This window comes from Alligator mississippiensis, chromosome 1 (assembly GCF_030867095.1).
Source record: "Alligator mississippiensis isolate rAllMis1 chromosome 1, rAllMis1, whole genome shotgun sequence".
Classification (NCBI taxonomy): Eukaryota; Metazoa; Chordata; order Crocodylia; family Alligatoridae; genus Alligator; species Alligator mississippiensis.
Window position 1 is genome coordinate 342,935,481 of NC_081824.1, and position 22,291 is coordinate 342,957,771.

At 40.1% G+C, this 22,291-nt stretch overlaps 1 protein-coding gene across 3 annotated transcripts in view; it reads right to left on the reverse strand.

Moving 5' to 3' along the window:
* TSGA10 (testis specific 10) overlaps positions 1 to 22,291 on the reverse strand; it is a 52,764-nt gene that overhangs the window by 2,074 nt on the left and 28,399 nt on the right. For 2 of the 3 annotated variants that reach the window (XM_014600324.3, XM_059720978.1), the window contains 9 exons: positions 21,930 to 22,084; positions 20,030 to 20,085; positions 19,610 to 19,778; positions 18,943 to 19,053; positions 17,764 to 17,949; positions 13,561 to 13,770; positions 11,682 to 11,884; positions 11,232 to 11,342; positions 2,671 to 2,805 (listed from right to left, as the gene is read on the reverse strand). In XM_014600324.3, coding sequence (XP_014455810.2) covers positions 2,671 to 2,805; positions 11,232 to 11,342; positions 11,682 to 11,884; positions 13,561 to 13,770; positions 17,764 to 17,949; positions 18,943 to 19,053; positions 19,610 to 19,778; positions 20,030 to 20,085; positions 21,930 to 22,084 — 1,336 coding nt within the window. The remainder of the gene's footprint in view (positions 1 to 2,670; positions 2,806 to 11,231; positions 11,343 to 11,681; positions 11,885 to 13,560; positions 13,771 to 17,763; positions 17,950 to 18,942; positions 19,054 to 19,609; positions 19,779 to 20,029; positions 20,086 to 21,929; positions 22,085 to 22,291) is intronic. The other variant, XM_059720977.1, reaches the window with a different exon arrangement.

Consider the following 22,291-nt stretch of genomic DNA (forward strand, 5'->3'; position numbering starts at 1 on the left):
TATTTGCTTCAACAGGGGTTCCACCTACAGACGATTTACAGAATTAGGCACCAATTGGCGAATTTCAAAAGACATGAGTAGCCAAATGCTGTCTGAAGTCAACCATAATTCCAGCACCTCTGAAAACTGGAGCTATAATGGTTTTTCCCACTAATTAGGTAGACTAGTAGTTATACAGCACACAGGAATCTCAGGTGGTATTATACTACAGGTAGTATTACAGCAGAGTAATGTAACACACTAAGAATTATGAAACCACAGCACAATCCCACTAAAAAGAGAAAAATGATAATTGGTTGACTTAATCTAGTCACAATCCAACCACTCGTTTTCATGAATAGCCAAAAAGGGGGAAGGTGAAGAATCAAAGAATCACATCAGAACAGCCAATACCAGTAAATAAGGCATTCATCTGGGATGTGGGAAAGTAAGTTTGAATTGCCAGATACAAATAGGGCAGAGCAGAAACCTTAGCCTGAGTCTTCTACATTGCAGAAAAGTGTCCTATTAGTCCTCAGGCCCCTGGCTAGTCTGTTTTCCAGGAATCTTTTGTTGAATGTGGCATGCTCGCAGTTTGTTTTGAAAAAAATAATTTAGTGAAAAAAAATTCTTGACAAGCCCTAATTCCCTCTAGTTTGTCCAAGTGAGAATGTCTAAGAACTGAACGTGGAATGATGTGAAGCATAATTAACCCTTGAATATTTAAGTCCCAAAAACCAAAAGAAGAGAGAAGAAAAAACCTGAAATACAGCAGCCCAGGAAGTATACTATTTTGGAAACAAAGGGTTTATTTGCATATACAAGCTATACATGTTTAACTAAAAAATATAAATTTATTTTGATAAACCAATAGAAAAATTTTAGTGGACAAATTTAAATTGGTTTTCGCTTAGCTTTTATCAGTTGAGCTCGCAGAGTGGCCAATCCTGTAGCCTATACAGCCTTTACAGCCCCTAGAGCAGGGTTTCTCAAACTTTACCATAGTGAGCCTCACTGAGCTATGAAAAAAAATGACTGCGCCTCACCATAGCGTCATATTTTCAACTTCTGTATTTTGCTGGAACCTCTGTAGCTATGCTTTTTTTATCTTGGGTTGTACGCTTTTCTCCCTTCGTCACAAAATGATTCATTTCTTATTTAAGCTGTTTCTCACTAAGCGCACTTATTTTAAAAATATTTTTAATTTAATTTCAAAAAATATTTTTGTCCTGATTTACATATATTTGAATAGTAAAGTGCTCTACAGCTTTCCCTGCCCCCGGCTTCCCTACCTGCTGCCTAGGGTGCTGCCCTCTCCTAAAAAAAAAGGCTCACAGCTTGCACTTCCCTTGACATGATGCCATGCCTCCCCAGGGAGGCCCACCTGACAGTTGGAGAACCCCTGCCCTAGAGAACTGGCAAGCAGAACAGGCACAAAGTAGAGTTGTGGCTCCTAGCCACACCCCTGTTTGCCAGCCCTTTAGCTGCAGTTCAGAACAGTCCACATTAGAGAGGGCATTAACCTTTAACATGTAACTGCTCATAGCAGATGCTAACTTTAAACACTGACTAGCATTTCTTAGCACATGCTAATTGTAATGTGTAACCTCATCCTGTCATACTGACAAAGGCAACCTTCTGGATTACATATTGTTGCTATCTAGATTTTCCCCACAAGCACAGACAATTGGGAAAAGAACCTACTTACTGCCCAAGTAGGTAACGCTCCATGAGCCACAATGGAAGGGTTAAGAATGTTGGCACCTGAACACGAGCCGTTGTAAACCACATAAATAAACCTGTTAAAACCTTAGGAAATTCCCTTCAGACTCCTGAAATGAGTAGCACATTTTTAGCTCTTGTTAAATTTCAGGTATATAGCAGATGGCAAATGTGTGTGTGTCAGGGGGAATCTGAGCAGTTTATATAACATATATTTCCTGGCAATTCTGCTCATCTTTCTTTCTAATAGATCCTTTCGAGAAGTGTGGAAGGCGCCAAGGAGGTCAATTTTCTTAGAGAAGCACATAACTGAGTCTACACATTACAGAATATTAGTTAGCTTCTCATCGTTGGTTAGGAAATCTATACATTTTTTAATAGATTTAGAGAAAGAAGATGTAGAATCCAAAGTAGCACTGGGTGTCCACATACTTTTAAAGGTTCCAGAGAAAAAGCTCTCCTGTTTTCTCCTCCCCAAGAACCAATGGAAACATCGTTATTTTTAGAAAAGTTTCTGTAATGATCACCACTATATTTATTAGTTGAGCACCTTTACAATGTCTTTTCCTTGTGGATCTTCGAACTGCATTGGGCAGAATGCCCCTGAGAACATTTCTAGTTTACAAGAAACCCACCTGGCTGGCTGCAGGACATCATAGTCAATTTAGCAAGTCACTCCCAATCCCACTTTCTTAGAGGAAAAATAAGAGACAGCAGGGTAGGCAAAAAGCATAAGGTACTTCTAAGAAGGACAGGAGTTCCAGCAGGTGGCTTGCTAAGCCTGAATGTTTTAGGGATGGAATCAAATAAATTTAAGACTGCACCCTAGTTTTATGGTAGTGTAATCCATAGACTTCAATAAGGAGCAGAACTGGGTCCGCAGTATTTCTTCTGTTGCCCCCAAAATTTCACAATTCAAGTCTCTGTTCTCTTCCCTATCAGGAGTTGGAATATCCTTTATCTACTTACCCCTCCAAGGACCGGTCCAGGGTCCAATCAGGACACCTATGGAGGGGGTGTTCAGGTGAGGATGTCCTTAATGTAGAATTTAACTGGTAAGTAGAAGTAAGATTTTGGCGGCGAAGTTCTTGTACAGCACGTTCCCTAAATTAAAATGGTAATTTATTTCAAAGAAGGTAACGTCTACTAAGCAGCGAATCTTCTCCATAAGGCTATTCTTTAGACCTAAGATAGTTCTTTCTTATAAGGTGGGTATGCAATCTAAAAAGACGTGTACACACACACACACACACACACACACACACACACACACACTTCTTTTTTAGATTGCATATACACATTTAAATTATATATGTCATCAGCCTCTAGGTAAAAGGTTGTAGGTTGAAATATTGTGTCAGATCAGATCACATACCCAGTTCAACCTGTGCACTATTTTGCACTATTAGAAATATCATCTACTATAAGAGAAACTTGCACTTCTTTGGTAGTTTTCCAGACAGAAGCTAAAAATTCTATAACCTTCAGAATAAGCTCAGTTTCCTGATGGTCAGAGCTCCCTTTCTTGCATTCTAAGGGTCACATGATAGCTACCATGACAATGTGATGGCAACTCCAGTTGTCTACAGCTGTCCAATTATGTGTTACTTATTACTTTATAATGTACCATATTTTCTCACATACAATACATCTTGGAATATAATATGCGCCTTGCTTTTGAAAGGCAGCATAAAGAAAAAAATGTTTTTTTGTACTAGCTGAACAGAAGTAGCTCGGGAGCTGAGCCTACCCACTGTTCTGATCCTTGTGGATCACTACAAATTTTACTTTTGGCTTCACTCTGTAAGTAGAAGAAACTATTCTTACTGTATCTCTTTTATATAATGCATGCTACAATTTCCACCAACTAGTTTTTGTTAGGGACTAGGGTGTGGGTGTGGATTAGTAAAGGCCTAGTTTTAGGGACCTGAAGCATGGGTACAGTCCAAGTTGGTTTCCCAGAAGCCGGGATATGGAGGTGCCAGAACTGGAACAGGGAGCTGCAGTTGAAATCAAGACAGACCAGGATTAAAAGCCAGAGCTGGAGACAGGGTAAGGTGAGGGTTAACCAGGATCAGAAACTAAAAGCCAGAACTGGAGGTCCAACCAGAATCAAGAGCAGAAAAACAGAATCAGGGAGTGCCAAGAGTCCTATCAGAGTTGGAAGCTAGAGGCTGAGCCAGGAGTCAAAACCAGAGAGCCAGCAAGGAAGCACATCAGGGTCAGGACCAAGAACTTCTACCTTTGCTCAGACGAGGCTACTGCATGATAAGCCTGGCTTTTAAGGACTGGGACAGGTGAGGTCTGCTCCCTGTAGCTTCAGGGTACTGTCTGCTCCGATTGCTTCACTCAACCCAGATGGAACATGGGCACTGCTCTGGGCTTGCTGCATGTAGTGCCTGTTCAAGGGATGAATTGCCCTGCCTCCCTGACTGAGGCTGTATAAATCTGGAGCTCCACTCTGCCCTCATTAGTTCTGAAGAGAAAGGTATGTGTTGCATGTGAGAAAATATGGTATTTTAAATTGTCTGGATTGTAAAAACTGTTACATAGTCCAAATTTTATTCTATTCACTCTACTCGTTTCAGAAATCAGAATTTCCTTGTTTCTAAAACACATACCAGTAGGTTAATGCAAGATCAATATGTTTCTAATACTGTTTTATGTATGTTGGTCATAACACATTTTGTTAAAATAAAGTATTGAATGATTAGTAAAGATTCAGAATTATAGACTCTAACTAGTTAGTGTAACTAGTTTACCAAATTATCCACATTGTAGCAAATTAAAATATCTCCCATAACAGGGGTTAGCAACTTATGGCCTGCAGGCTAAGCCACTGGACATGGTCCCTGAACATGGATCTTCAGCAGTGGGGCTCTCCCCTATGTGCTGTGGCATGGAGAAGTGGTCATGGGTTATGGTGGGAAGATGATGGCTTCTTGAGCCTGCCCACCTCTGAACTGAGTTGGGTCATTAGGGCCCACAGCCTAAAAAGGTTGCCAGCCATTGTTCTATCAAAACACTTCAGGAAGTGAGTTTGTGCAAAAATACCAATAGGTGGTGTCATTGTTTATACAAGGTGAATTGCAATGACTCTGCATGCCTTTTATCAGGATTTCCTGATTTATCATGGAAGGGTTCCTATGGCCAGGGTCCCTTACCACTTCTAACAGTTTTCTGAGTTTGTGTGGCAAATAAATGACTCCAGCTTAAAGAAACCAAGCCATTTAAAATATATATTTTAGTCCTGGAATGTCAACAAAGATTCAATTATTATTATTCAATTTTTCCCCTTATTTATAAGATTGTGAGCTATACAAATACAAGCAGGAGGCTGATGTGCTATTTAACACATGCTCCTCTGTAGGAGAGCTTGGTAAATCTTTACTGTTTGGGGGGTTCAAAATACTTCATAATATACTGTACCCACACACATTTTGCTCTACATTTCCACTGCTTCTAACTCCTTTTTCTCCTTTCTTATTTTTTCCTCTTCACTTTTCCATTCTTCAATTCCTATGCTCCTTTCCCCTCTATTTTCTCTCCTCCCCTCCTTTTGACTATCTGTATGCATAATAACCAGCATATCCAATAGAAGGGGGCAGAAAGAAAGGAATTGCAGTTACTCACCTTAGTAACTGATATTCTTCAAGATGTTCTGCACATGTGGGCTTTACCCATAGTGTGTGTGAGCCCTATTCATAAGAGTTTAGAATATTTTCAAGTGCAGTTTCAATTAGAAGACTGTGTATGTGCCCTGCATGCCTCTGTCTTTCCCCTTCTGAGGGCATAAAGGGAGGAATGGTTCCAAACACTTAGTTCCTTTGCTGCTCAGAATCCAGATGAGTTGATTCAGAGCTGCCAGGAAGAAGGGCAGATGACTGGATCTACAGGCACAAAACATCTCAAAGAGTCAGTTATTGTAAGGTATATAGCTGTTCTTTTTTCCTCCAATTCTGTGTGGATGCAGATCACACTCATCATGATCAGTTAGTAATGTGGTTCTCTGGCAGTGGGAGCTAAGAGTTCATTTAAATAAGGATTCCAGAATCACACTCTAGCGCAGCATCAATCATGAGCCTGCCACTAAAGGCTAGAAATTTGTAAATGTGCGAATCAAGGACCATCTAAAAAATTCCTGCTAAAATTGGAATCCTGTTAAAACAGACCAGTGACATTACTTGTGCTGTAACTGAATGAGTCCTGAGTATGCTAGAGGTTCTAATTTATGTTTATATATGATTTTATATATTGTTTAATCCAAACTGCTATTTGCTTTGATAGTCTCTGAACTAACACCAATCTATCTTTGCCAGAGGCATAACAATGTGGCCAAGTGCCCAAGGCAGCTGCCACACAGGGGTAGTGGCAACTTCTGGTTTCTATCACTGCTGCTATTGTGATTGTGTGGTGGAGGCAGCCATTTTTTATTGTCTCCTCACTCCTCCCAAGCTGGCACTTGGGGCAGCTGGCCTGGTTACCCAACCCTAGTTACTCCACTGATCTTTGGATTTGTTACTACATAAAATAAAAAGCCTAGATTTGCCAAAGCATCTCACTCAGCTGAGATGGCATAAGAGCTCTCAGTAGTATCAAAATTAGCTTGGAGCACCTTGCTAATGTAGCTATACTGCTTCTGGTACCTGAGCTAGTTTGTTTCAATCTACCTTCTATGACAGGGGCATCAAATGTATGGCATGTGGTGGTGCCATTCTATCCAGACTGGTAGGCTACAGGGGAACAAAGCTAGGGGGCAAAGCCTGACACAGACTGCAGGGTCTCTGGGCCCTGATAGCCCTGGCTCTTGGTGGCAGGGGGGCAAGTGAGGTCTGTACAGATACTATACACGCACCCTATGGCTGCCAGACTTTTGCTGCTGCCACGTGTCCCCACTGCCCTGACCCCTGCTGCCCCCACTAGACCCGCTGCAGTTGTCTCTGGCGTCTTGGATCTGATGCAGAAGAGCCCTGGGGTTTGGACCTGGCCTGGGACAAGTTTGACATGCTTACTCTACATTACATCCATTTGGATGACCTACAAGAATCACTGGTTTTCTGTAATTTCTGGCCAGGCCTCCTTAAAGAGCAAAAGAGAAGAAAGATTAATACAAATATCTGTATAGATTAGGGATAAAATACCTGTATGAACTAGTCCAGTATCCTCGACTACATAATCAAATCTGACACTTCCACTAATGTCCTGACAAAAAGTGCCAGTAGAGAAACTAATTAGAAGCCTGTATCTCTTCTTTTCAAAAGATGAGGTATACCTCTCCTATTACCAAAGGGTAGACTATAGTCCCTTACAGGATATATGCTTCATCAATTTGAACTTAAATAGATTTTGACCCTCAAAAGGTAAATCTTGAACTAGTGTTTGTACTTCCTTCAAGATACCAGGTGCTGACAAAGGCCTCTCCTTGTAACATTTCCCTGTGGCCATTGCTTTAAATTCCTCCCCATTTTGTTTGCTGTGAGCTTATACACGATGCAACACCGAACAGCTGGCAAATCTAGCCTGCAGGGAATCAGAGACAATTCATCCAGGATTTTTTGGTTCTTTATCATCACTCTGGGTGGATCCTGGTGCTTATCTGGGCTCTTCACTACCTGCCATGACAGCAAAAAAAGAAGATGCCAGATGAAAATAAAAATATTCAAATCCTGATATGTCCCATCTACTCATTTTGAAATAAAAGAAATGGATGCTGGAGATGGCCCACAAATCCTTTGCATGTTCCAGAATGGTCTCAGACACGGGTACTATATTCTGGGCAGCTAATTGAAGTTGATATATTTTTTAGTTTACCAGCTTAAATTGGATCTTGAGCATGGCAACCCTCTTTTTACAGGTTTTTGAAAAGCTGATCTATAAAAGCTGATCCAAATGCTTCTTCTGGAGAAGACGGTGAAACTCACATCAGTGGAAATGACTTGTTATGAAGATCACCTTTTTCTTTCTACTTAAACTCAGCTGCTCCTGTGGAGTGACTCGGTGCACAGAAGAATGAGAAAATCTCTATGGACCTTGCATTTGTGATTTCACAGGTTACGGACTATTTAGAAAAGCTGGACATGTCCATGGGGCTGGACACAATGCACTCAAGGGTGTTGGGAGAAGGGTGGGGGGAGATCGAGTCAAAGGGAGAAACAATTATTTGGGGGTGCACCTCCCCAGCAGGTAAGTCCCACCCGGCTGGGGCCCCACTCAACTTACCCCTGCTTCTGCCTCTGCGGCACTGTGCCTCGATCTATCCCTCACCCCCGTTCCCTCCCCCATGGACTGACCTGCTGGGCTGGGGTGCACGCGTACATGTGGGCATGTGCACTCAGTCCTCCACCCCAGCTTTGGATCTACTGCAAGAGGCTCCGAGGTCTAATGCAAGAGGCTCCAAGATCTACTGGTGGATTGAGATGGTTAGTGACCACTGAGCTAGACAGTTCTCAGTGGTGGCAGATGAGAGAACATGATTTTGATGGAGGAATGGCATACTGTATTAAATATGGCCCACTAAGGCCAATTCTGAAAATGATATGGATCTGACATGCTTGGCAGGGAGATAATATCCAAGAAATGAATGAGGTTTCAGGTGTACAAGCTCTAAGGAATAGAAATCCTGATGACAGTTTATACAGCTGGTCACCCTGGAAAGTGCTCATGGAAAACAAGCAGGTTCAAGAGATGAATTTCTATAGCACAGGGGAAGGAAAGAAAAGGGGAGATGATGAGGATGAAGAACATTTCTCTAAGAGGAGCTGTCCCAGGAGCGGTGAAGAACTACGGAGTTTCCTCTGTGCTTCAGAAGGTTGTACAAACTTCTTCCTGTGTTTCTTCACTGCAAGCTGCAGAAATGGAAGACACATCCAAAAGCAGAAGACAGGGCTTTGTCCTGTCTCCAAAAGCAGAGAAGCTGATTCTGGGGTTATTTACAAGTCTATCAAACTAAGAAGGCCAACTCCAGAGGGCATCAACTTTAAAGATACCACTACTTGTGCACTGGTCGAGTAGATGCTGTATTGACTTGGCACAAAGTACTTCAGTGCCAAATGAGATCACAAAGCCAAGCTTTAGTACCAAACGAGTTAGTGCTGATGACAAATGTGCAAATAGTAATTGCTGTATTAGTTGAATGCAAAATAGCAACACATAGCTGTGCCTATTGTGCTAGTGCTAAGTTATTTGCAGGGATCCTGGTTTTCTCTGATTTAAAACAAATCTCCAACTTTTGGATTAAAAAAAGTAACCCAAAATCCACATTTTTCCATGATTAAAATGAAATGCCACTAATATGTAGATATATATGTAATGATGTTTTATTTTAATCATGGAAAAATATGGAATTTGGTTTACTTTTTTTAATCCAAAAGTTGGGGATTTCTTTTTTAATCAGAGAAAACCTGGATACCTGGTTATTTGACAATAGTGGTATATTTTGTCGTACTGACTTGAAGGGTTCTATACTCTCTCTAGATGGCTGATTTTCCAGTTTCCTATCATGTGGTTCTAGAAAAGAAAATTGGTGCCAACAAGTCAACATAAGAGTTCATCTCCCTTCTCCTGTAGACAGCAGGGGTAGCTGTCTGTTCCTGCAGAGGCCTGATAGTGACTTAAGAACATTTGGAAAATGCCCCTAAGGCTGGCAGTGGTGAGAATAACTGCTCTCCTTACCCTTTCCACTCCCCACCCCCTGCAGAGATCAGGATTACTTCCTGCCCTGCAAAAGGGTTGAGGTAGCATGGCCCCACTCACGCTTGGGGCAGCAGGGATAAGTTGAACTGCAGGGGATGCCATCCTCTTCCATGCATAGACTGCAGTCAGCCAGGGTGACCCTGGTCTGTTCAGTGACCAGGAGCATTGGCACTGGCATCAGGGTCTCTGCTGAGCTCCTAGATAGCTCTCTCCTGGACAGGCAGGCTATCAAGGAACCAGTCTTCTGCCTCCTTCCCTCTGTTTCCTTTTCAGGATGGTAGGAGAGAAGAGGACTGTGAGATACCAGTAGTCTTTACTACTTGAAAGAAGTATACAACTGTTGAAGTAAATGCAGGAGAAGAGTGATATTCCTGGTCAGAAGTGCACTCATGTTTCTGTGGAAGGCTACTGAATGGCTGTACACTTTTTTTGTGCTGAGAGAAAAACATTTTCCCAGCACCAATGTAATGCCTGTCCATACAGCCTAGAAGAATACAATAGACACAGAGGTTGTTCCAACTCTTTGTCAAGGAGTGAGCAGAGGAGCTGAGCAGCAGTTAAAATTGCTCTGCCCTTTATGCTCTGCAAATTGGGAAAAAACAAGTGCATGCAGTGTGCATATGTACCACCCATCCTGCACTACTGAAGAAAACATTCTGAACTCTTCTGCAGAGAAAGCAGCATGAGTGAGATCCACATGCACAGAGGATTGAAGAGTGGAAGAGCAACAGAACTGGCAGGAGCTTTTTTTCCTTTAGTAAGACACCACCAATCCACTTGATTACAAGTGGTATCATCTTGTCTATTTTATGGAGTTGCAGAAGCTCTAGTTTTTAAATTAATATTTTTGTTACCACCCCACAATTTTGCAGGTTTGCTCTGGCTACAAAATCAGAGAAAAAAGGCCTCTGATTCAGATTCTGTAAATAATAATACACTCTTCATTTCTATTTCACTTTTCTTAAGAGGACTTCTAACACTGCACAAACACAAATAAATTAAACTTTACAAACCTTTGAGTTAAATAAAATAAAAAAAGTATCCCCATTTATTCATGAGGAAACAGATACCAGGAAGTAAGGGACTCGCTAGCATGGACTAGATTTAATAATTCACACTTCTGTAGTTGGATAAAAGAAGCATGATGATGTAATTAATTTCTTCTAAGTAATTATATGCAAAGGTGACTCCAGGGGATACATCAATACAGTCACACCTTCCTTTGGCTGTGCCACACATGTACGTCAAGCTTGCCGCATGATCAGCACAGGCTCCTGCCAGAGCTCCATCTGAGTGGTGAGCTCTAAATCACCAGGTGCTTGCTATGAGCTCTGGCCAAAGCTGCTGCTTTTATACTCCTCCACAGCCCAGGAGGTGAATACTGCTGCTGTTCACCCCCACTTCCCCTCTCCCTCTTCCCCACCCCCACAACTGCTGAATTCAGCAGCAGGGGAAAAAGAGGAAATAAGCAGTGGAGGTGCTTACAGAGAGGCTAAGGTCACATGTACATGGTAAACTTACCATGCCCAGCAGCTCAGCCCTCACCCATTCCATGCTGTTTGGCTGGGATGCCTCTTAAACTTAAAATAAGGTAGCTGTGTCTGCATGATGTCTCAGCCAGGTTGATTAGCATGAGATAATTGACATTGATACTAAGCAGCACTAATTAGCTAGCCTGAAGTGCCCCGTGGACAAGGCTACACTGTTTTTACACACTTGCTCATGATACTTCCTTAGGTCACATGGGCAACTTTTATTTCATCCAAAGTAGTCTTACTTAAGTACAATTTAGTTCATTTGAAATAATAATGAAAAGAATAAATAATATAAAAACATACACTTGCCTTTCAAAGCGCTCTGTCCCCAGCTGTCTTTTGGTGATATCTAGATCAGACTCTAATTGAGTTGTTGTATTTCTGAGCTGGGCAAAATCTCGACTTTGCATAGCTCTGTAAAATACACAAAATTGTCATCTGACTGTGGTAACCATCCCAATATAACAATACATACAATTATGCAAAGTTACCAAGGACAGAAAAAGTACAGTTGATATAAACAGCATTAAAAAAGGAGTTAATAATCTGAAGGGGAAAATATTGTACGGTACAGCACAGCTGCTGAGTCACGAGCACAACTCTACATTTTGGCCTTCTTTTACTCTTAAGGTAATCCAAGAACACTGACCAGTCAAGAGGAAACTAAATAAATAACCAGTATATGTATATACATGGGAAGAAAGACAGACAAGTCACCTCTGCCTAGATAACCAAATAGTTTTATTTACTCACAGTTTATTTTCAGCTAGAGAAAGCTGCTCTGTAAGAAGCTGAATCTCAGACTCCTTTTCTTGTTTTACTATCTGTGCCTGAAATTCTTTTTCTCGATTGGATATCAGCAAAGACTCCAGGTTTTTCATAGAGATTCTTTCATTTGCCAGCTGTTTTCTAAGGAGTTCTATTTCAGAGCGAGATGATTCCCATTCATTTCGCAGCTGAGAAACAAATATTTGCATTTAATTCCATTTATGCAAGTGAGCACTCATCAATGACCTGTATCACAATATGTCTGCTAAACTGTAAATCAGTTTCTCAAGTTTCAAGCTTTTTTACTACCAGGTGATACTTCCAGATTCCTCAGCCCAGAAAGTTTCACAGTACAGTTCTGTATAAAAAAAATCTGCAACGTGCTGAAAACTGAACGTTGAAACCAGCATAGATAGCTTACTACAGATTGTTTTACATAGAGAAAACAATATAATATAAGGAACAGTGTAAGAATAATATAATTCATCATCAGATTAATTTCCAGTTTCAACATATTTCATACTGTCATAAAATTTTCAGTTGGCTGTAATGGAATGCCTCAGAAACGAAAAACAAGGGTGAACTGTGGCAAGATTTGGAAAAGTCTCCTTATCCTAGTCCTTCTCCCAAGCCCTGTACTCCTTATTTGCTTCAGTCTTTACTGAAACCTTTTCCCTTCCTCACAATCCCCAAAAGACCTCCTATTTGATGATTTAATACAGGGGCATCAAACTCATCTGGGCCATGAGGCAAGTCTGAGGGCAGGATTAGGCCCACAGACCAGCCCTGTGTATTGGAGCCAGCATGTAGGGCTAGTCCTGTGCCCTGAACCATTTCTATGTGCTGTATGCAGTGTATGTACTGGCTCCATGCAGGGCACAAGACTGGTCTGAGACATACAGGCAGCACCATGAGCTAGATGATTAGGGTATTCAGACTGGATCTGGCCCGTAGACTGAATGCCCCAATATAACGGGGGTGTCAGACTACAGTAGGTCTTGCAGTGGCATATTAGATATCTGACAATTTCAGCTGGATTGCTACACTATGAATCTACCAAAAACTCTCAGAATGCTTTGCACATTCTGAAAGTATGAAAGGCCAGCAAAATATGCAAGATTTGGAACAAATAATCTATTTTCTAACAAAGAGACTGTCATATTCCACAACAGTATTATCAAAGGGAGACCATCTGTTATAAACAGAAATCAGAAGCAACATGAAGGATGAAAGGCTGCTGGAAGGCAGTGAAGCAGAAATAAAATAATTTAGATGCGTTGGACGGAGGAGCAAAAATTAAAAGACCAATAAGTGAGGAGGCACAGAAACAGAATTATAATAAAAATATACTGGTAACCTGAATCACCACCCATAGTTTTTAGAACTTAAGCAATTTTTTAAAAAATTGTTTATTGACAAAATAAATTGCACAATACATATGACAGGCTATATTCTACAAGAGCCTACAAGTTTAGGGATCTCGGTGTCCTTCTGGAAGACTTCTCAAATAACAGCCAGCTCCTTCAAAGAAGGCTGACAAGTACATGGATTTAAAATCCAAGGCATGCCCTGTTAGAAGTTAATAATAATTTTAGGTGCCTCTATCCATCCTGAAACACCTAAAAGACATCTGCCTTTTTCAAATGTTGAAGGTCTGCCATTTTGAGGTGTGCCAGGCCTTTTAAAAACGAGTCAAGATGAACATCCGAAAAAATTGAGACACCAAAGAAAACTAGTAAATTTGGAAAATTTGAAAAAAAAACCCTAAATAGGCTAAATCACCAAAGGAATTTTAGCTTTTTCTATTAATTAAATTTTTGTTTTCAAATAGAAACTTCTTCCACAATATTATTATTTTACATACCCTTTCCACTTCCTGTGTTGCAGAGGTTAGTTGCCGATTTAATAGCTCTTTGCTAGAGTCTAATTTAATGCAAACTTCTCGGGCAGATGCAAGATCTGCAAGTACAGAAACTTTCTCCAGCTGTATATTCTGAAGTTCCTCTTCCATTTTTACAAGAGACTTGCTTAAGGTAGAAATCTGTGACTTGTAGGCTTTTTCTGTTGCTAAATGCTGCCAAAACAAATTGGTTGTCTACATTTAAGAGAAAATTAATCAAGAGTACCCAAGTCCTAAAAATTCATAATTATGGCACATGCTAGGAAGTTTTCTGTGGAAATTGAAAAATAACTCTACAGTTTCTTTCGTAAAATATTAGAACCTGTAAAATAGAGTAAATTTTAAAATCTTTTCAAGTAAGTATTAACTTTTCCCATCCCTCACACCAAATAATTTAAAAAAATCTTGTTGCTTCTGATCATAAAAGCTGTCATTCATATTTTTAAAACCTTGTCTAGGATTTTGCAGTGTTTACAATGCTGAGTCTTTAAAATCCTGCTTTCAGTCCCACATTCAATCTCTTAACAAAACCTCATATCTTAACAATAAAATAAAGTTGAATACAGTGAAAATGAACAATCAATAAACATTTAGATCCTGTAACACTTACCTTACTGTTTTCTATAAAAGGCACTGCTACAGAGGTGACAGAATCACACCAAAGAGGCATGTACAAGCAGAAAGCCATTATTCCTCTCACTACAGGCATTTGGAACTGGTATTTTATTTGAACATAGCCTACTTTTTTTATTCTGAATATGCTTCTAATGGCCTAATCATAGAAACATAAAAGTAACTGTCTTGTCAGATCCTAAAAGGGCTGGTTCCTGTGGTTTTATTTTTTGACAGGCAAAAAGATGACACAGGATAGTTCATGGGGTGGTAATAAGATAAGGTTGTTGCAACCTAAGGAAGTAACAAGATATGATGATCTCCCTGAAGTACACATTAGGATTGGGATTAACGGAAATAGTGTAAAAGCTGTGTGAAATGTTACCCTAACTCTCCTTCTTGGTTTGCCAATGTTTAGTTTTGGAAACTAAACTCTCATGTCCTGGAAGGGCACAAGGAATATAGGGAAGTATTGAGTACCTGAAAAATTAATTCCACATTAGCAAATTATTATTTTTTGTCCTGAAGTCACCAGCTGAGCTCCTATCATCATTAAATCAAAGATGTTATCCATCTGATGAAATCCCAGTAGCTCAATTTAAGTAGATTTGATGGCTTAAGTTAAATGAGTTTAGGGTTGTGATAGGATATACAAATACCACAAAGGGATTTATTGAACATTATAAACACTGTGGTTGGCACCTGTAAAAGGCATCAGGCCAGTCAAAAGACATTAAAAAGGAGAGCTCAGAGAAAGCTTGGCAGGAAATAAGAGCAGACCAGCTGCCCTCATCTAAGAGCCTGACTGCCTCTAGACCTGATGTTATAGCTACGTTGCACAATGAAGTATTAAGCAGAGATATACTGGCTAGCTTTGAATGAGCCCGATTTGGTATGGGCCACCTTAATGGTGCTCTTTATAGCCTTGGTCCGCAAGCTACCACAACCACGCCATTTTCAATACTTGAGTTAACTTATACTGAGATCTCTGCATAGCATTTCATTGCATCACGTAGACATACTTTGAGTAGGACTTTGGTCAATTAGAACTTTTCTGGAAGGAAGAAAGGCCTTGCAGTGGACTTCAGGATGACTGTTAAGCTATACTGTAGCAAGGGGAACCTCACTTGAGGGGAAGAATTGAGACTAAGAGTTGAGTTAAGAGTTGGGGAGATACATATCCTCCAAGGGGCAGAGAACTAAGCCCAGCTAAGATAGAAGCATTGTGGTTTGCCAGGTGTGTCTCAATGTGAAAAGAAACATGTCCTTGCCAGTGCAAGCAAAACTGCAATTTTGTTTTTCTGGATCTTCCAAAATTTGGCCACCTGCCCTAGCAATAGTTTTTTATTTGCACTGTACTGCCACTGCTATGCTCTGATGTATAAAACCCTTAATTCAGGGATGGCCACACTATGGTATACGTACCACAAGTGGCACAATCAGCATCTATATATATGGTGTGTGGTAGACTGAGGAGGGGACTGGCAGCACAGCAGCAGAAAGGGCAGGAATCAAAAAGGAGAGCAGCAGATTGGGCAGGGACATAGGGCAGGAAGCAAAAAGAGCATTTGATCAGGCAGGAAAAGGGGAACAGAATGGCACCTAGGGGGTGAGGGCCTAACTTGTGACACCTGCCAAAAAGTTGGCCCCCACTCCTTAACTGGACACCAGCAACAACTGAGCTTCTCTGGTCTACTTCATGAAGTAGTAAGAACTGGTTTCCATGTTCTAAATGTTTTTTGGACCACTCTGCCCACTCCCTTCTGCAGTTCTTCAGAACCAGTGTTAAAAAGTGGATTTTTATACAATGTCAGGCCCCACATGGAAGACAGAAGAACTTGAAGCAAGAACTGGGAGAGGAATGGAATATGTGATAAAGAATTTACGTATAACTTGGGTATGCCGTAGGGCATTGTGTGAGGTGAAGCTTTCAGACATTTAAAGTGCACACACAGTTAGATAAAACCTCACTGCAGCAGGGTGCTTATTGCTTCTGCTACTTTAAGGGAAGGCAAGCTGCAGGTGAAGCAGAGAGTAATCAAGAGAGCTACATGATCCAAAAGAGATTGGGCTTTCAGGATATAAGCACAAGGCCTGAGCTGCGCAGGCAGTCTGACCTGAAAGCCATGGAGAAAAGAGCTCCTGAGCAGAAAGGCTACAGCAAGGTTCCTAATATCTGAGCTGGCGTAGGCAAGACCAGGGGTTTAGGAATTGAGACTGTAGAGATGGTGGAGGTCTCAACTGGCCTGGGAGTGAGGCCAGGACCCAAGGGATAGGGGCCACGGCCAAGGAGCAGGGCCCAACTAAAGAGTGATGAGAGCAGGCAGTGCTTGTAGGACCTGTAAGACCCGCAGGACCCACAGACCAGGACGGGTGAGGACCAGAGTAAGGGACCCATAGCCTGTGAGGGGCAAGAAGAAGGGAGGCCAGGGGGCCCATAGTTTGGGAGGGGCAGAGTCTGTTGGATGTATAGTTAGAGAGACAGAGATTGAGCTCAGGAGGGGCAGAGAATGTAGGCCTAAACCCAAGAGGGGTTGAGAGTGTGAGGCAGAGGCCCGGGCCCAGGAGGGGCTGGGACTGTCAAAAGGCACTAGGGCTGGAGGCCCCAACAGTGGTGGAGACTGTCCCAGGTTTAGAGGACTGCATTGACTGGAGTTGACACTAGGAATGAAGGCCCAGGAATGAGAAATGGACTGGACTGGACTGGACAATGGGGCTTAATGCCCAATGATGGGTAACATATGCGAAGCTTGGGTGTAGCTAAAAGGCGAGATGAGGAGGCCATGTAATTACCCCTTAAGGTGATGAGCAGTGACACCTGTGTGCATGAGCATGTGATCTTGCTTGGGGCAGCCTCCCTTTTCTTAACAGCGTAATTACATCAAAGCACAGCAGGCATGTTGAAAGGGAGATTGCTCCAAAGAAGGTAAAGGTGACAAGGGCTGAGGAAGGTTCCATGGGCATCATGGCCACCCCTGGGGTGAGGCCCTATTATTCTCACTTTAAAATATGTTAAAATCTTATTAATATTTTTGTGTGCCTATACATATGCAGCAAGGCTGCTTTGACGTGCTGTACGTACAGCATGTTGGAGCAGACTATTAATCGAGTCTGTTTAAGTGTGGTAATTACCGTGCTCCAACAGACTCCAGCATCATGTGTATCAGTGCCCCCATGTTGAAAAATGGTGGTGGGGGCATTTTAGCTAAAGCTTGTTTGATGAGCTTTAGTTAAAGTATCCCCACCACTATTTTCCACACAGGGATGCTGATACACATGACGTTCTGAGCACTTTAATTAGAGCAGTTCTCAGAGCCACTCTAATTAAAGCGCTCCCCCACTCCCCCTGCTCCTGGAGCACGTGTATAAATGCCTATGTTTGCAAATGAATATTGGTTAAAAGGAATTCCAAACAATATTGTTATGGCATACTATACAATTCACCCCTACTATAAATTCAGCAGGTTAGACCAAATTTGTTAACAGCTTCTGACTTACCAGTAACATTACCAGGCATTGTTTAGTGTAAATTATGAAGATGCTGTTCTAACTTACTTGCTCCATCTCTATATCAAGGGATTCTATTCTCTCTCTTGTCCTGTGACACTCAGACTCTGCAGTAAGGAGTGCCTGTTTAACAGAATTATAGTCTGCCTCTGCTTGGAGGAATTTTGTTTCCCAGCTTTCTGCCTGTTCACTGGCTCTGTGGTACCTCTGCAAAATTTCATGGTTTTCTCTCTCCTAAAATAAAGAATCAAGTTTTATTTTTTTTAAATGACCTTCTGTAGTAAATTAAACAAAAATATGGGAAGCATTCATGTCCACAGTGATAACAAAAGACCCGATATCTTCTCTCCATAGAAAATTTTCCCCTTCTAACTCAGACTTCAGATAAAAAGAATCAAGAGATGGTACTGGGTCCATTTAGATAGCTTAAACCCTTCACTGTATTATAATGTTAAATATTAATGTATTTTTGCAATGCAGAGATATACCTCACATTTTTAAATTAAATTAAAAATTCCTGAAGAGACACATGATTTAAGTAATACCTATTTCTGTGTATAGGATTGAAAACTATTTATTACAAGTCTTAGAAATACCATTAAATCACATAGTTTAACTTTTATATATTTATTATTTTACATGGAATAGTATGTTAAAGTTCCAGTCGCTGTTAATCAGATGTAGTATTAAATTGATCTGGAAATGAAAGGTAACCAGTTCCCTATGTCATTCAAAGCCCACTCCCTGATGACAGCAAAAACAGATGAATAAAAATTCAGACTATCAAAAAATGCTGGGCTGAACTGAATTATGGAAGTTTCAATTAGGAAGGCAGCTTTTGAAAAAGCTACAAATGAAAATAGGGTTAAAATGATTTACCATATTTTTCATATACAACACACATCCTTTCCCAAAAAGCAGCTGCTGGAAATTGGAATGTGCATTATATGGAAGGAAATACATTAAGAGCAGTTTCTGCTGCTTACTGGACTAAAGCAAAAGTAAAGTCTGCATGCCACCCACAGGAAGCAGAACAATTAGCAGGTTTTGCTCCCTAGTTGCTGCTACTCAGTTACTTCTTACTATAAAGATCTTTTTTTCTTTATTTGTCCTTTCAAAGAAACAAGATACACATCTTATTCTGGGACATGTTGTATGGAAGGATATACAGTAATTCTTGTTATAAATGTTTTTTCTAACATGTCTGAGCAACATGCATATACTTACTTTAGAATTCAGCGTGGTTTTCAGTTTGGCAATAGTTGAACTTGAATCCTGGACTTCCAACTTCATATCATCAAATTCATTCTCATACTTCACAAGTTTCTGGTGGAGTATCTGTGAAGATATTCAATCTGTAAGGCTAAATTTAATGTAGTGATTTTAAAACAATGGAATAAAACTAGCTAGCAGGTAGATAGAAAATACTGCTTTTTTATCTAACATTTAATTTTACAGGATACAAAAAAATCATATCAACTCAATCCTTTTGGCTGTACAAATACAACAGAAACTTTTTACATAATTTTTATGCTTCTAGGTAATGTTTTAGGGTATCTTTCATAAAAATAATAGACCACTTGATCTACTATAAAAAGAGTTTATGAAAGAGAACAACAATGATTGATGACAAAATCCAGCTATTAGCTGACTGGAGTGATATCTGGGATGAGATTAGAAAACATTTAGGAGATAAGAACATAAAAAACATAAATGCCATACTGGGTCAGACCAAGTCTGCCTTGCCCAATAAGTATTTTTTTTGTCTCTCCCAGAGACGGACAGTAGCAGAAATGAATCAGTATTATACATAAGGCAGGCCACAAGTGACATGCAGGACTTCTGGAAATATGCAATTTTAACTTTCAGCCAAGTTTTCAGTGTTTAGGTATACCTGATTTTCTTGCTTAATATTATAAAGCTGATCCTGCAATCTGTCACTCTCTTTAGCTAAGGATTCTCTGTCTCTGTTAGTCTGAGCAAGATCATGATTGGCTCCATCTAGTTGCTGACGCAGCCTGGTGATATCTTCCTTATAGGCACAAAGACTTTCAGCAGACTGTCTATGCAGCACATAAAATTATATGTAATAAACACAAGCAATACATTTTCAAAGAATGAAGACTGAAAGTCACTAAACAAAAACACAGTTAGAAACTAGAAAGTGACATTTTGTAATGTAAAAAACCAACATGTAAAACAACGCATTTTAGAATTTAGATTCTGATCAGACAGTTCAGTATTTTCATACCATTGATATTTTTCCAATGAAAACACTGTTCCAATAATGTTGTCTTTAGAACTTGAGACTTACTTTGATGAATGCTCCACCTCAGAAATGATATCCTTCAAACTTAAAATGGTCTTTTCCTTGAAAGTAAATTAAAAAAAAATAAAACTAGTTTATCTTCAATAAATAAATGAAAATGGTTGCATAAGATCAAAACATAGCTTTTTCATTGTTTGTTTTAACTGTCTATTATAAAACTTCAAGCTCATTCTGGTTTGGCAGAACCTCACCATTCACTTTATAGAGAATCTTATATTAATCCCACATTAGAAAGGGTTTTCAACTTACAGTGAGCAAATTGTGATGGGCCTTTAAAGTCTAGCCATTTATCTGCCACCAGCAAATGAAGAAACTAACATTATAAACTTCTGCAGTTTAAGTTTTCCTTTAAAATATTATGCATCTGTCTATTGGAAAAATAATTTATTGAATGTGAACCAAATGCTAAGAGATGCAGAACTATCTTCCAAAATCTCCTGGCAGTTTGCTGCAGTCTTTCTTAATTTTTCCAGTACAGCAGAATGAGCTAACCACAGCCTGGCAACTTTCACTGCTGGTTGTTAGAATCTGGTTGGCAGCATGGACAGCAAGGATATGCACAAAAATTCCCTGAACTTCACAATGCTGCCTTTTGGGAAAATGATTAAAAGCAGCAGGGACAGGATGAGGATAAGACCCAGAAATGGATGAAGAAATAAGATAGTACAGCTAGCTACCTCAATTACATTAGCTTCATTCTCATGTCAAAAATGAAGGAGACCATTTTATAATTTTCTATATTGGAATAAAAGCATGATGATCTTGCATACTGATACACTAGCATTAGGCCATTTAGCAGTGGCTTGTTTAGTTTAAATCAGTCCACAGTCAACTTAAGGTACAGTTACAAATACTTCTAAACTGAAATAAGAGTGTCCACACAAAGTTTATAGCATGTTGACATCACTTGCACCAATTTAATTACATTGATTTTACATCTTAGGGCCTGGGGACTTGAAAAAGTTACTGCAGTGTCAATAAGAGAGGGGATTTAAAGCACAAGAGTCATTCAAAAGTAATTGCCTGTATGCAAATTCTTGCTGTGAGACAAATGAAAGCTAAATTGCAGCCACCAAGCCCTCAGTGAAAGAGAGTAAGCTATTGGGGGTTAGATTTCATTTACCATGTGGCAAGACCATGCACACAGGCAGTTACGAGAGAATGGCTAATCTGCTATAAATCCTTGTTCTTCAATACTTTGTGGGAAGTTGTTTATAGGTAAAGTAGATGCTGCATTTGAGGTGCTTCTGATTGATAAGAGTCAAAACCTGGAAGTCATAGCAGACTGAGGGTAAAAACAGACATCAGGTTTATCCCAGGTCTGATTGTCCTGGACTTTAACTTGCATCAAAGCAAGTGTAAGTGAATCATTTACACATACATTTTGACTGGCAATTAAGTCAAATTAATTGCTATTGTCCCAAGAAAAAGTGTTAATCTTGGATTAGAAATGGATGTTGCCAACCGAAACAGATCCGCTGTCCCAGGATGTGTCCCAGCACAGTGGATCTGTTTCAGTGACTGAAATGCACATTGCCTATTGTCCCACCTATTGATGCTGCTAAACCATGGATAGTTTAGCCTGTCAGCTTATTCCTCCTCACTCCAAGGACACTGTGAAAGGCCAGTCTCTTGGGCATATTTCCAATTAAACTATAGAAAACACTGAAAATTATACTTCTATTGAAGCTAATGACAGTTTTTACTGCTGACTTCAGTGGCAGCTGAGTTAGGCCAAGGCCATTTATATGACATTCTCAACCCAATCATGCAAGAAGAAATATATAACCTTAACAGGTTCATTCTAAATTTAAGTTTTATGAAAATGTTCTAATATCAAAGAATCAGTAATACATTAGAGAGGTACTGACATAATAGAACATACTTTAATTGCTAAGGTCTTTTCAAAGGCAGCAATTTTCTCTGATTTTTCCTCTATAAAGTCTTGCAAGGAGTCCTTTTCTCTATCCAACTGTGCAATAGTTTCTTTGAGAACGTAGATTTCATCTTGTTTAGCAACATTTTGTTTGGAATAGTTATCTGGACACAACCAAAAAGATCTCATTATTATTAACTCTGTTCTGGCTGATAAACTTCTAAAGATAATTCTATGTTAAATTATGTAAGAAGCAGAGCCGATGGGGAAAATGAAGGAAATGCTTACCTTGTGATATCTTTAACTGAACCAACTACATGTTTGGGACAGACTTTTTCAGGTGTCCTGAGAGTAAAAATTAACCTCATTCA